Below are 12,823 nucleotides of genomic sequence, written 5' to 3'. Positions count from 1 at the left end.
GACGAGTGTGGAGAGATACTGGGGAGCAGCAGAGTGAATACATTTATAGGTTAGTAGAAGAAGTTTGAACAGGATGCGAAAACGGATAGGGAGCCAGTGAAGGGTCTTGAGGAGAGGGGTAGTATGAGTAAAGCGACCCTGGCGGAAGACGAGACGGGCAGCAGAGTTTTGAACCGACTGGAGAGGGGAGAGGTGACTAAGTGGGAGGCCAGCAAGAAGCAGATTGCAGTAGTCTAAACGAGAGGTGACAAGGGTGTGGATGAGGGTTTTGGTAGAGTGCTCGGAAAGAAAGTACCCCACTGAATCACCAGAGATGATAAGGTAGGATCTGGATGGGGACTACAGGCGAGTGAGGGTTCAGAAGGGGAGGGGGTCTGATCTGTGCACAGGGGTTCAGGAGGGAGCTGCTCTCGGTGGGGGCCAATATTCAGTGTTGGCACCCACATAGTTAAGTCATTAAAGTTAGGACTGCTATTTATGGGGTCCTATTCAGTTGCTTAGCTATGCGGTCACCAGCACTGAATACTGATGGCACCCACATAGCTGCCGGTTCCTCCCAGCCATCGCCTCCGGAACGCCTCCCTCTTGCCTACTTTTAAAATGGTTGGTTAGTGCGGCCTGCAGAGCACAATTTATTTGTTATATTTGCATCCCACATTTTCCTACCTTTTTGCAGGCTCAATGTGGCTTACATAGTACCGTAAATGGCGTTAGCCAATTCCGGTATGAACAAATACAAGGTGATATTCCGATAGGATGGGGTACATGTATGGTAAATACAGTTGGGGGAACTTAGAGAGGGAGAGGAAGAGTTAAGATAAGCCTCTCCTGCCAGCTAAAATTGCTTTGAGTATTGAGTGGAATATTTTTCAGTGCTTACACTAAGAGTGGATGGTGGCCGTGACCTGACGTCCAAATGAGGTAATACCAGCTCATCCTGCTGCTGTGAAAATGTGACCTTGTAGATTCTTCTCCCGTTTCTGTAGTACAACATGAACTTTGCCCTTTTGTCACTTTCTAAAGTCTTATAATCTGATGACCTAATTGTTGCAGCGTCCGAAACATGAGTAGAAGGACTATCAACATTTAGTTCAGCACTTCTCAAACTCTGGGTCAAGAGGACATATTTGGGGTCATGACCTGGATGGGCCCTTCACAGAGAGATCATCAGCCTGCACCTCTAACGAGCTACAGGCTTTTTGTGGCCCGCACTATTAGAGATAACGTCACAGAAAGTTGGATTTGACCTAGTCTAGTTTCTCTCTTTTTCCTTCCTTCCTTCCTTCTCAGAAACCCAACACCCTTGTGACTCAAATATACAAACATTTCCCCGAAGTTTTATGACTTTAGCATTGTAGCTCCCACCCTTTGGAATAATCTCCTCTTTACCTCAGGCTTGAATCCTCCTTCGACAAACGTAAGTCTTAATTTAAGGCCCTACTACCTTTTGCTCACTTTCACAAATATTTTCCAGGACCAAACATGGTAACGTCTTCTGCCCTAGCACTCATGGACGACAGAAGAGCTTTGCATGCCCTACCTTGTGTACTGTCCCTCCCACCTTACCATTCCCCATTTATCACTTTGTGCCCATCTCTGGATATTGTCCATTTGTCTTGATTTGTTCAATGTCTAATGATTTGTTGTGATACTATTTGGCCTCCATATAAATACATGTATATGCATATATGTATTATGTGAACTGCTTAGACTTTTATTTTTTATACCTGGTATATCAAATGAAGTGAATTTGAATGCGAACATGGCAAAGTAGTATATTGTTTCCTGAAAAGCTAGCATCCTCTCTGTGAGGCTGAAAGGCTGGGTTTTTCTAAGAGCAGGAGGCTGGAAGACTAAGCGAAAAAGAAAAACAGATTTAACCAAACGCTTAAAGAATCCATCTGTGCCAACATCCATCAGTGTCATTCTCTGGCTGCAAAGGCAATATTTATAAATCAGGTTTCCAAACTGGCTGCAAATTTGTACCAAGAAACAGATGGGCTTCAGTAGCAGTTTGTCACTGCTGATACACACAGAAGACGATATGGATAATGTAACAGGGAGAGCGAGCGAGAAAGAGAAGGGTACGGATAATATGTGCAAGAATGTGAGAGGAGGAATAAAATTGAGAACACCGTAAGAAAAACCAAAACCTGTGGTGATGAAAGAAGAAGATGAAAACGTTGACTTTGAATAAAGGACCATAGTTCAGACTTCTGGTCCTAGTGATGGTCTTGGAGAAAACTGCATTCTTGGCAGATGCTGGTACCTTCTAATGGACCAAACAAAATTAATAACCCAAAGATTCTTTGCATGAGATCTCAAGACCACGAAGGTCTCTTCTGCATAGCTCATGCATGAAGAAGGACCTTGTGGTTTCCATAACTCGAATGCTGCTTCTTTGGGTATCACTAAGTTGGTCTGCTAAAAGGTTTTGCAACCCAGAAAGCTACAACAAAGCGAGGGAAGAAAAATGATTGCAGGGCGAGAGAAAAATGGGAAAGTACGGCGAGCACATCAGTAGGAATAACAATACGAAAGCCCTGATTTATCAAGAAACAGAATAGGAAGCAAGTTGAAAAGTGCCTGCTGCAAGCATTGATCAAATGTGGTTTAACTCACTGCCTGAGTGAGAGGGTGGGGTGTGTGTGGCTGGGTGCCTGTAACAGAGGGGAAGATGTGGGCTGTGTATGCGTGTGAGGAATTTGGTTGGTATTTGAGTGCGGGTCAGGGGTCTCCATTTTTCAAGACAGTGCCGGGACAGGAGTGAACGGGGATTGCTCATGTCCTCTTCAGGATTGGAAGATGTGGGAGTGAAGCATATGCAAGGCTCCAGGCCTGTTTCTTTCTTTGAAAGCAGCAGTGTTTGGTACATGGGAAGTGGCTTTTCAGGAGGGGCTTCCTGGGGGCTACATTATCTTCTCCTGGATTGGAACTGGGGTGGGGTTTTCAGAGTACTTAGCCCACATAGGTTCAAAGTCCCTTGAAAGGAGGTCTCTGGCATGGGGAATGTTGGTGGTGGTGGTGGTGGAGGGTGAGGGGTTCAGGGTTATTAACCCATCATGGATTTGAACCCCCTTTAAAGACTACATCTCATTAAGGTGTTAATTAATTGAGTGATTGATTTTACAAATAACAAGCCCATGAAACCTTTTCACATACCTATTTTCACAAATTTGTTTAATAATGATCTGCCTTGCATGGTTTCCATCACAGTAACTCATTATTGTTTAATTTACATAACTGACATGCACAGTTGCCCGCATGTGGAAGTTTACTACCGATGTAGGCTTTTTGTAAAAAAATAAAAAAATTCTCATAAGGGTTTTCACATGTTAAACCCTGTGAAAACACCAGTTTTTTTTTTAATAGAAGCTTCTTTTGTGAGTGGGATGGGAGTGGCACGGAGGAGTAGCCTAATGGTTAGTGCAGTGGCCGGAGAACCAGGGGAGCTGGGTTTAATTCCCATTGCAGCTCCTTACGACCCTAGGCAAGTCACCCAACCCGTCATTGCCCCAGGTACAAAATAAGTATCTATATATAATATCTAAACTGCTTTGATTGCAACCACAGAAAGGCAGTGCATCAAGTCCCATTTCCCTAGTTGAGATTCTACATGGAATGTTGCTAGTTGAAGAGGTGGCCTAGTGGTCAGTGCAGTGGACTTTGATCCTGGGGAACTGGGTTCAAGTCCCACTGCAGCTCCTTGTGACTCTGGACAAAGTCACTTAACCCTCCATTGCCCCAGGTACAAAATAAGTAACTGTATTTAATATGTAAACCACTTTGATTATAACCACAGAAAGGCAGTACATGAAATTCCATCCCTAACATTTTTGCAGCTTAGTCCATCTGTCTCCTAGTCTGGTCATAGCACGTTGAGTCATCAGCTTGGGGGTCTTGCTCCAGAGCTCTTGCCAAATCCCTTCAATCATGGACCCTGAATCCAGTTCACTATAAGGGCAGTTGTATATAACCCAGGTGCCCACATTTACGCATGCAAAATGGGCATGATTCAGTAACTGGTTCCCAAAGGTACGCACTAGGATGATCTGCACTAAGCTAGTGCTCCGCCTGGGGTAAATGCTGGCACCCAATTTATGGCACTTTGGTGCTCAATTGATAGTATTCTACAACATTGCCCCTAACGTCTGGGAATGCTCCTTGATTCAACAACGCCCCTCCCATAGCCACGCCCCTTTGGAGTTGAGCACTATTAAATTTAAGCATGCGTGTTACTTAGGGTACAGGGCAGATCCATGCATAAATCCTAATTAATGCCAATCAACGCTACTCATTAATTGTTATCACCTGATTCATTAGTTTAGGTGCAGATTTGGCATTTGCACCAGGACTGCATGCCCAGCTTTCAGCAATCTGTATGGAATCCTGTGGTGTGTGCATAAATGTTTAGAATGTTACCACTTATGTATGTACAGCATGTACATACCCAAGTAAGTGTTAGGGCACCTAGATATTATTCTGCAAATACTCATTTAAATTACATAGCGCATATCAGGGGCGTAGCCAGACTTCGGCGGGAGGGGGGTCCAGAGAGTGAGGTGAGGGGGCACATTTTAGCCCCCCCCCCGGCACTGCCGACCCCCCCTCCCAGCCAGTTTTCCCACTACGTTGAGACCTAGCCTAGGATTTTTGGCCATAATGTCGCCACACTCTTTCCAGGTTAATTGCCAAGCTAGCATTTTCCTATTGGGGGACTATTAAGTACAGTAGGTAGAAGACAGATACAAACCGAGGAATCTTCAAGCACCGACAAAAAATAATTAGTACGGTTGTGCAGTGGGAAGCAGAAAGTTAAAGCGGGAGCAGAGATGCAGGATAATGAGGAATGTGGAAGAGGAGTACAAGGTGAGTGAAAGTAAAAGATTGAGGAGAGAGAAAGGGAAGAAAATGAAAGAGATAATGAGTCTTTACCTTTTACATCCAAAAGAGTAAAATGACGGTTGTTTGTGGCTTCAGGGGCCAATGTAAAGTAAAAATGATGGCCGCCTTGTGGTTCGTCCCGGTCCACTACGCTTATTGTCTGTATCAGCTGATAGGAAAAACAAACAAACAAACAAGAGGTCAAATTCTTTCACAGGTCATAAGAATCCCTGCCTCTCACTGCCTTGTCAATTTCATGCAAACCACCCTTTCCCCAAGTATGGACTTTGTGCTAAAAGGACTGACCATAAGAGGTAGTGACTGAGTCAGCACAATGCCCGATGACAGATTGAGCAATGGTAATATTGCCCGCCGTATTAGACACAAATCTAAAAGGCACCGTGGAGCCATAACAATTTCTGTAAATCTATTTTTAGGGCACTACTTTTGCAGAGGAAGGTTGGAGATTGAATGACCAGTACGTTCACTCCTATTCATTTCCTCTATTGTGATTGCCAACTTTCATCTTTTCCTTTCTGCTTATGACTATCTAGATGATATGATGTAAGCCACTTAGAAGATCTTCCCCTTCAGTGGGGTATTAAATAATAAAGGAAAACTTGAAGAAAGTGGGAACCTGCTGTATACCATGTGTAAGACAGAAAATTGTGTGCACAGGCGGTTTGGGAAGGAGCTAGACTACAATGGCTGCCATTGAACTCTGAGAATCTAGACATGTCCTTTTTATCTTTTTTTTGGCTTTTCCCTGACTCCATATGGGCAAGAAGAGGAATGGCAGCAGCCGGTCTAGCGCTGCAGTCGCGACCTCTACTTCGAAGTTGTGTCTGATGGACCGTCACATCCAGCGCTCGATGCCCCCCATGGAATCACCCGTGAGTACGCCCTGGGAGCGACTGAGAGGCTTGGAGGAAGTACATCTCCTTTGGTGTCGAATATGCCATAGAGCCTGGGTATAGGGCAGGCTCCCCCAAATCTGGCAGTGATGAGATCCGCCCTGGAATGGAGTCAGCCGCAGTTGGTGAAGGACCTGCCTGCAGCTGGGATGGCAGTGATGAAGGGAAGCACAGAGAATAACTGGCCTTGGTGGATGCTATTCTCCTGAAGAGCTCTGGTGCACTGAGAGACCATGTAAGCCTAGTGGAAGTGACTTCAAGTTTTGCCTTCTCTTTGCAACGACCAGTAGAAATTTCTTTGGAGTTTATATGGCAAGCAATTGAGGAACTGGGTAATACCTTATCCCTTCAAAGTTCCACAATTCATCAACAATCTGTATCCTTATCAGCACGGCTTGATTCTCAAAAAGTGGAACTGTGGAAAGTAAGGACTCATATAGACACTTTAGAATGCTCATTGGAATCTGCAACTCAACATAGAGCTGCTTTAGCTAAAGATCTCAGTTTCCTTCATTTAGAGAATTGTTATAAAAGAAGGAACCTTCACCTTATTAACTTTCCCAAGGTGAAAATTATATCTGCTAAGGATGTTTAAGAAACATGTGATGCCCATCTTCAAGTCTTTGCTTAAAGCCCACCTCTTCAATGCTGCGTTCGGCATCTAACTCTTCCTCTCAGGAATTCCAGACTGCCCCAATTTGTCTGCCCCTATCGGTCTGACTGTTCACGTGCCCTTTAGATTGTAAGCTCCTTTGAGCAGGGATTGTCCTTCTATGTTAAATTGTACAGTGCTGCGTAACCCTAGTAGCGCTATAGAAATGTTAAGTAGTAGTAGGTTTTAAAAATGTCTGAGACTGCTATTCCATCTGTAGCAAAAGTTTATTATTTGCCTATTAAAAAGCCCTCTCAAGAGGACTCCTTGGAACTCAGTCTTCAAACTGGGATAACAACGTTTCTAGAGACAGCTATTGAAAAACAGGCAGCGCCATCAACGTTGATTGTGACCCTAGCTTTTGATTTGGATAGAGAAAAAATTATGAGACTGTTTTTTCCATCTAGGGACTTTCCTTTTTGTGGATTGAAGATTTGTGTTTTTCCTGACATGGCTAGGGCCACGCAAAAGAAAAGCCAACAGTTTCTTTTATTGTGTCCTAGAATACTTCAAATACGAGCCACATTCCAGTTGTAGTACCCTTGTAGATGTGAAATATGTTTTTTTTTTAATTCATCTCAATTGCTATTTTTTTCTTGCAGACAAATTTCCTCTAGAATCTTCTATAGTGGCTTAATTTGGTGTCTGTTGGCGCTCCTGTATTCTCTGTTTGTCTACCTTAGTTATGTAATTGATGGGAGAACTCGGTGGAAGCTTTTCGTTTTCCTGTTTTCTATTTACATGATGGCTTGATCTATACCCCTCCTCTTCCTACAAAGTGGCAGACTTTAAGATGGGTACTGAAGATACATTTTCATTTCCTTGTGTTATTTAAAGAATGCAAATTTGCTTGTTTATTCAGTCTCATATTTCTTTTCAAGATGCACATGTGAAGGGGGTCACGAGACTATGTAAGAGAAGGCAGGTATTATGGGATATGATGGAAATCCAGCCTAAATATAGCTTAGTATAACTTCAATACAAAACGTGGCTGTTATTATTTTTTCTAATGGAGGAAAAGCCACTGTATCCCCAGTCCAGGAACTTTTACGTCCTGGATACAAAGGCTTTTCCTCCATTAGAAAAAAATAATAACAGCCACGCAATCTACAGCCACGTTTTGTATTGAAGTTATACTTGTTTCTAATTCAGTGGTTGAGTCCTACTTGTTATTGTAAATATAGCTTAGAACAGAAGGTTTCATAGAGTTTCACGGGGCTTATTGACTCTCAGAACTGGGTCTGTCCTACAGTGTAAAACTATATAGTTCATAGAAATCATTCGTTGGTACTCCTGAGGCTTCATGCAAAAAATACTTGGAGTGTTGTATATTTCAATGAACTACCTATGTATTTATAGAATGTGATGATAGATAAGCACCACAAGCTCCATCTGGTCTACCTAAATAGGTTCTTCCAATTGTTGGTTCTTGAAGGAATAAGCCAAAATATTCTCTTCTTAGTCCAGATAAGTATTGTTCTAGAACGTACCTGTCCAGCTTACTTTTGGTCTGGTAGATTGCTAGTTTCCTATAGGCAATTGTGTCTTTATATCTGAAAAACTTTGGTTAAGGGTATGGGACTACTTTGAAATGAGGGAGAAAGATTTTGCATCTTGGAATACTTTCCTTCGAAATATCAAAACTTATGTTCAGTTTACTTAACAAAGGTATCTCAATTCTTTATTTTATTTTTTTACCTGTTAATGATGATACATTTTGCTTAGCTCTCTTTTTATTTTGATGTTCTATTGATACCGTATTAGATTTTGTAATCTTTCTCTTCTGTTTTGCATATGTTATGGAATCTTTGTAATCTGTTATTTTATACTGTTTCAGTGCATCAATTAAAATTTAAAGTTCCAAAAGTCAACCCCCTCCCCTCCATGTTACCTGCCCAGGCATGGCATCTTCACATACTGCAGCTTCATAGGGCGTGGCTAATTCTGGTGGATTATCGTTCACATCGAGAATTCGGATGCTGAGAGATGCTCTGGATACCTTCAACTCATTATCTGGAACAAAGAGGAGGCAGAGTTTCCACTTTGGAATTCCAGGAAGCCTATTCATCACCTTCAGTTAGTACCCATCAAGCACCTTCACCTCTCCAACCCCTCACTTCCACCATCCTCCTCCATTCTCATTGCACGTATACTTGCTCTCCTGTCCCCACTAGAAATTAAGAGATTTCAACCCTGGCATCTCTGGTAATGAGGGTCTGTGTTTCCATATGCAGGACAGACACCCATATGCAGAATGTTAGCGTATGCACAAAATGAAATGTACTGAGAAGAATCCATGAGATTAACATATAACCGTGACACTATCTTTCACTGGGAAACTGGTCTTTGGAGGTCAACTAATGGTGAATATTTAGGTGCCCTTTTACCAAAGGGCATTAAGCACTTAGAACTGGATTCTATAAAGGTTGCCCAATTTGAGCACACAAGGGAGATGTGTGCCCAAATGAATTAGTTAACGAGCCAATTGACACTGATTGTTAGCAACAAATGGTGCTTCCTGGTCCAAGCCAAACCCAAAAGGTAAAGGTGAAATCCCCTACGTGTAATCCAAAGAAAAAAATGCAAAAAGTAGGGGTGGACCAAGAGATCTTCACAGCCAGATGGAAGTTATAAGCAAACTTTATTCAGCACCACTTGTGTACTTGACCCGACACGGGGCCATGTTTCGACGGAACAACTGTCTGCTTCAGGGGTCTTACACTGGACATATGGCTTCAGACACTTGTAGCTGCTAAGTCTTCATATCATCATAGTCCTGAAATAAATGTCAGCTAAATTGCTGAAGAGTAGAAGGATGGTTGTGCACAGAATAAAGAAGCAGAGTTTAAAAAGGGGTTGGATGGGTTCCTCAAGGACAAGTCCATAAACCGCTACTAAACGGACTTGGAAAAATCCAAAATCCCAGGAATAACATGTTTGTACGTTGGGAAGCTTGCCAGGTGCCCTTGGCCTGGATTGGCCGCTGTCGTGGACAAGATGCTGGGCTCGATGGACCCTTGGTCTTTTCCCAGTATGACATTACTTATGTACTTATGTACTTAACATAAAGAAATAACGTTGAGGGATAACTTAAACTTCTTGAGAACTTACAAAGGGCCCCTTTTACAAAGTGACTGTAAGCCCAACGCTCGCTAAACAGGAAGTACCACCGGGCTACTGCAGCAGCCCAGAGGTACTTCCTATCCCCAGCTGCCATATTGGAAAAAGAGCGCACCTATTTCTAAAGAGTGTGTCGTATTATCAGCAAATGAGAAAATGATTGAATGGCCAAACAAAAACTAATAAAAATGGAAATCCCCATAAATGACATAGAAAATAACACAAAAGAAACATTTTCTAGTGGATACATGAGGTCAGGTATACTTTTTAGCCTTGTTTAGAAGACGTGGTTTGATCCCATCTAAAACACTTTAGGAGTCAGCACTCAAGAAAAAGATCTAGGTGTCATTGTAGATAATACGCTGAAATCTTTTGCCCAGTGTGCAGCGGCGGCCAAAAAAGCAAACAAGATGCTAGGAATTATTAGGAAAGGGATGCAAAATCATGCTATGACCTCACCTTGAGTATTGCGTTCAATTCTGGTCGCTGTATTTCAAGAAAGATATAGTGGAATTAGAAAAGGTTTAAAGAATAGTGACCAAAATGATAGAGGGGATGGAACTGCTCCTCTATGAGGAAAGGCTAATGAGGTTAGGTCTCTTCAGCATGGAAAAGAGATGGCTAGGGGGATATGACTGAGGTCCATAAAATCCTGAGCGGAGTAGAACAGGAAAAAGAGAATCGATTTTTTTACTGTTTCAAAAAGTACAAAGATCAGAGGACATTCAATGAAATTGCATGGAAATACACTCAAAGAATAGTTAAGTTCTAGAACTCCTTACCGGAGGATGTGGTAACGGCGGTTAGCCTATCTGGGTTTTAAAAAAGGTTTGGACAAGTTCCTGGAGGAAGAGTCCATAGTCTGCTATTGAGATGGACATGGGGGATGCCACTGCTTGCCCTGGGATGGGTAGCATAGAATGGTTTCTTCCAGGTACTTGTGACCTGGATTGGTCACTGCTGAAAACAGGATACTGGCCTAGATGGACCATTAGTCTGACCCTATATGACTATTCCTATGACTCTTACATACCCCTGGGAAAATACAGTAACACACGTGAAGCATGTTTTCAGACATAAGGCAGGTTATTTTCGACAGAAGTTTTACCACCAAAAAAAGCAGGTGCAAAAGTCCACGGATACAGTTCACTGTACTTTCCTTTTCATAATTCAGTTCAAGATTGCAGTCATAGACTTTGTACCTAGGTGGAAATTTGGAAAACTTGACAGCACATTGTGCACAAATATAATCGAGAAACCTGGCTAGAGTTCTGCTGCTTTTTCTTCTGTCCACCCCCTTCCATCCCGACTCCAATCAAACACCCTTTATCCAACTTTTCTGTTCTCTTTTTATCTTGGCAGGGAGCTTTGCTAAATGTCTTTCTCTCTTCCTGTGTAAGCTGCAGACTGCCTGCCTCTTTGCTGATATAACCAAAGCAGGTTTTTCAAGCAAGGGGCAGTACGACCCAAGGGGAGCGAAGTTTTAATTAGCAACGAACCCTCCAATCTCTTGCCTGAGCCACCCGCAGAGCCAAACTTTATCTCTTTTCCTCACTCAGATCGGTGGCTTTAGCAATTAAGAATCGTACATGTTCAGGGGACGAGATCGCGGAATCATGAGGGAGACCTTAAAGGAATTTTCATTTTCAGCAGCATGCTACTGCTGTTAATAAACAGAGGCTGCATTCATGATGCTGTAGACCGTAAAGACACTGGAAGACTAACCAGTATGGGTGTAGTCAAGGCTTAATATCTAAGGGGACAGCCCGGAATGCAATTTTGTTACTTGTTTGCAAACCCCAGGACAAGGGTCTTCTGCTTCAGCCCCTCCCTTCCAGGCAGCCTGCAGGGAAGAGGAGTAGAGGTAGGGTTACCATATTTTGTCCCCCAAAAAGGAGGACACATGCCCCGCCCCCACCACACACCCGCCCCACCCCCTTTCACGCCCTCGCTCCACCCCGTCACATTTTCCCCTCCCCCCTGTCACACACCCCGTCACCCCCCTCCCCGACACCCCCCTCCCCTTACCTTACTACTGCCCTGGTGATCTAGTGACCTCTTCGGGGCAGGAAAGAGCCCCCTCTTTCCTGCCCGGAGCGCTGCCCTGCATGCATCCTTCCTGTTGCTGATCTCGGCACCGATTCAAAATGGCCGCCGAGAATTGAAGTCTCGTGAGGTCACTTCAACTCTCAGCGGCCATTTTGAACTGGCGCTGAGATCAGCAACAAGAAGGATGCATGCAGGGCAGCGCTCCGGGCAGGAAAGAGGGGGCTCTTTCCTGCCCCGAAGGTGGAAGAGGTCACTAGACCACCAGGGCAGTAGTAAGTAAGGGGAGGGGAGGGGAGGCTAGCAATCTGCCCGTTTGTCCGGATTTCTGGACAAACAGGCAGGCTGGCGGGCGGGCGTCCTATAGGACGGCCTGCCGACCAGCCTGCCCGTTTGTCCAAAAATCCGGAGAAACGGGCAGATTGGCAAAACCCGCCCGGTTGCCCGGACATGTCCTCAAAAAGAGGACGTGTCCGGGTAAATCCGGACATATGGTAACCCTAAGTAGAGGGGGTGAGCTTGGAGTAAAGCAGAGAACAGTGACTCTACTCCCTGATCCAGCCCCCTGTTGCTCCTGCCTCTGGCACACCTGTCTTTATTTTTCATTAAGCCCTGTATTACTAGTAGTAATAATACCGTATCGGCCCACATAGAAGAAAGTTTAAATATAAGCTGACCTGCCTATATTGGGATCACCTACAATATTAAGTCAGTGGCCATTGACTCCTTTGCCAGACTGAGATGGGATGTCACTGCTCACTGAGGTTCAAAAGGTTGGGACGAGGATGGTCCATTAACATTCAGTATGGCAGCCATGAGGATTGACACCTCCTGTGTCCGGATGTGATCAACGGAGAGGCGATGTTCTGGGCATTTCAAAGTGATCTAAACTGTCCTCTGCTGAGCTGAGTGAACCACTTCTCTGGTCCGGCATGATCCGTATGTTCTGTCTAACTGAGCCCAGGGAGCATATAGGGGCCCTTTTAGCAAGGCGTATAGGTGCGTACGCGCATCCTAGGTGCATCAGTTTTGAACTACTGCCTGGCTACCGTGTGGCCCAGCTGGTAATTTCATTTTCTACATGCATCCACTAGGCATGCTGGAAAATATTTGTTATTTTCTGGCACGTAATCGGCAATATATGCGCGTAGATCATTACCGTCCGGTTAATGAATGAGACCTTACCGCTAGGTCAATGGGTGGTGGT

The 12,823-nt window shown here is 44.0% G+C and overlaps 1 protein-coding gene across 1 annotated transcript in view; it reads right to left on the bottom strand.

Moving 5' to 3' along the window:
* CDH22 (cadherin 22) overlaps nt 1-12,823 on the bottom strand; it is a 426,692-nt gene that overhangs the window by 15,860 nt on the left and 398,009 nt on the right. The window contains exons 9-10 of the mRNA XM_030212813.1: nt 8,342-8,463; nt 4,936-5,053 (exon numbers count right to left, since the gene is read on the bottom strand). Of these exons, the coding sequence (XP_030068673.1) occupies nt 4,936-5,053; nt 8,342-8,463 (240 nt within the window). The remainder of the gene's footprint in view (nt 1-4,935; nt 5,054-8,341; nt 8,464-12,823) is intronic.

This window comes from Microcaecilia unicolor, chromosome 8 (genome assembly GCF_901765095.1).
Source record: "Microcaecilia unicolor chromosome 8, aMicUni1.1, whole genome shotgun sequence".
Classification (NCBI taxonomy): Eukaryota; Metazoa; Chordata; class Amphibia; order Gymnophiona; family Siphonopidae; genus Microcaecilia; species Microcaecilia unicolor.
Note: the sequence above shows the minus strand (reverse complement) of the source record. Positions and strands in the feature narration are given on the sequence as shown.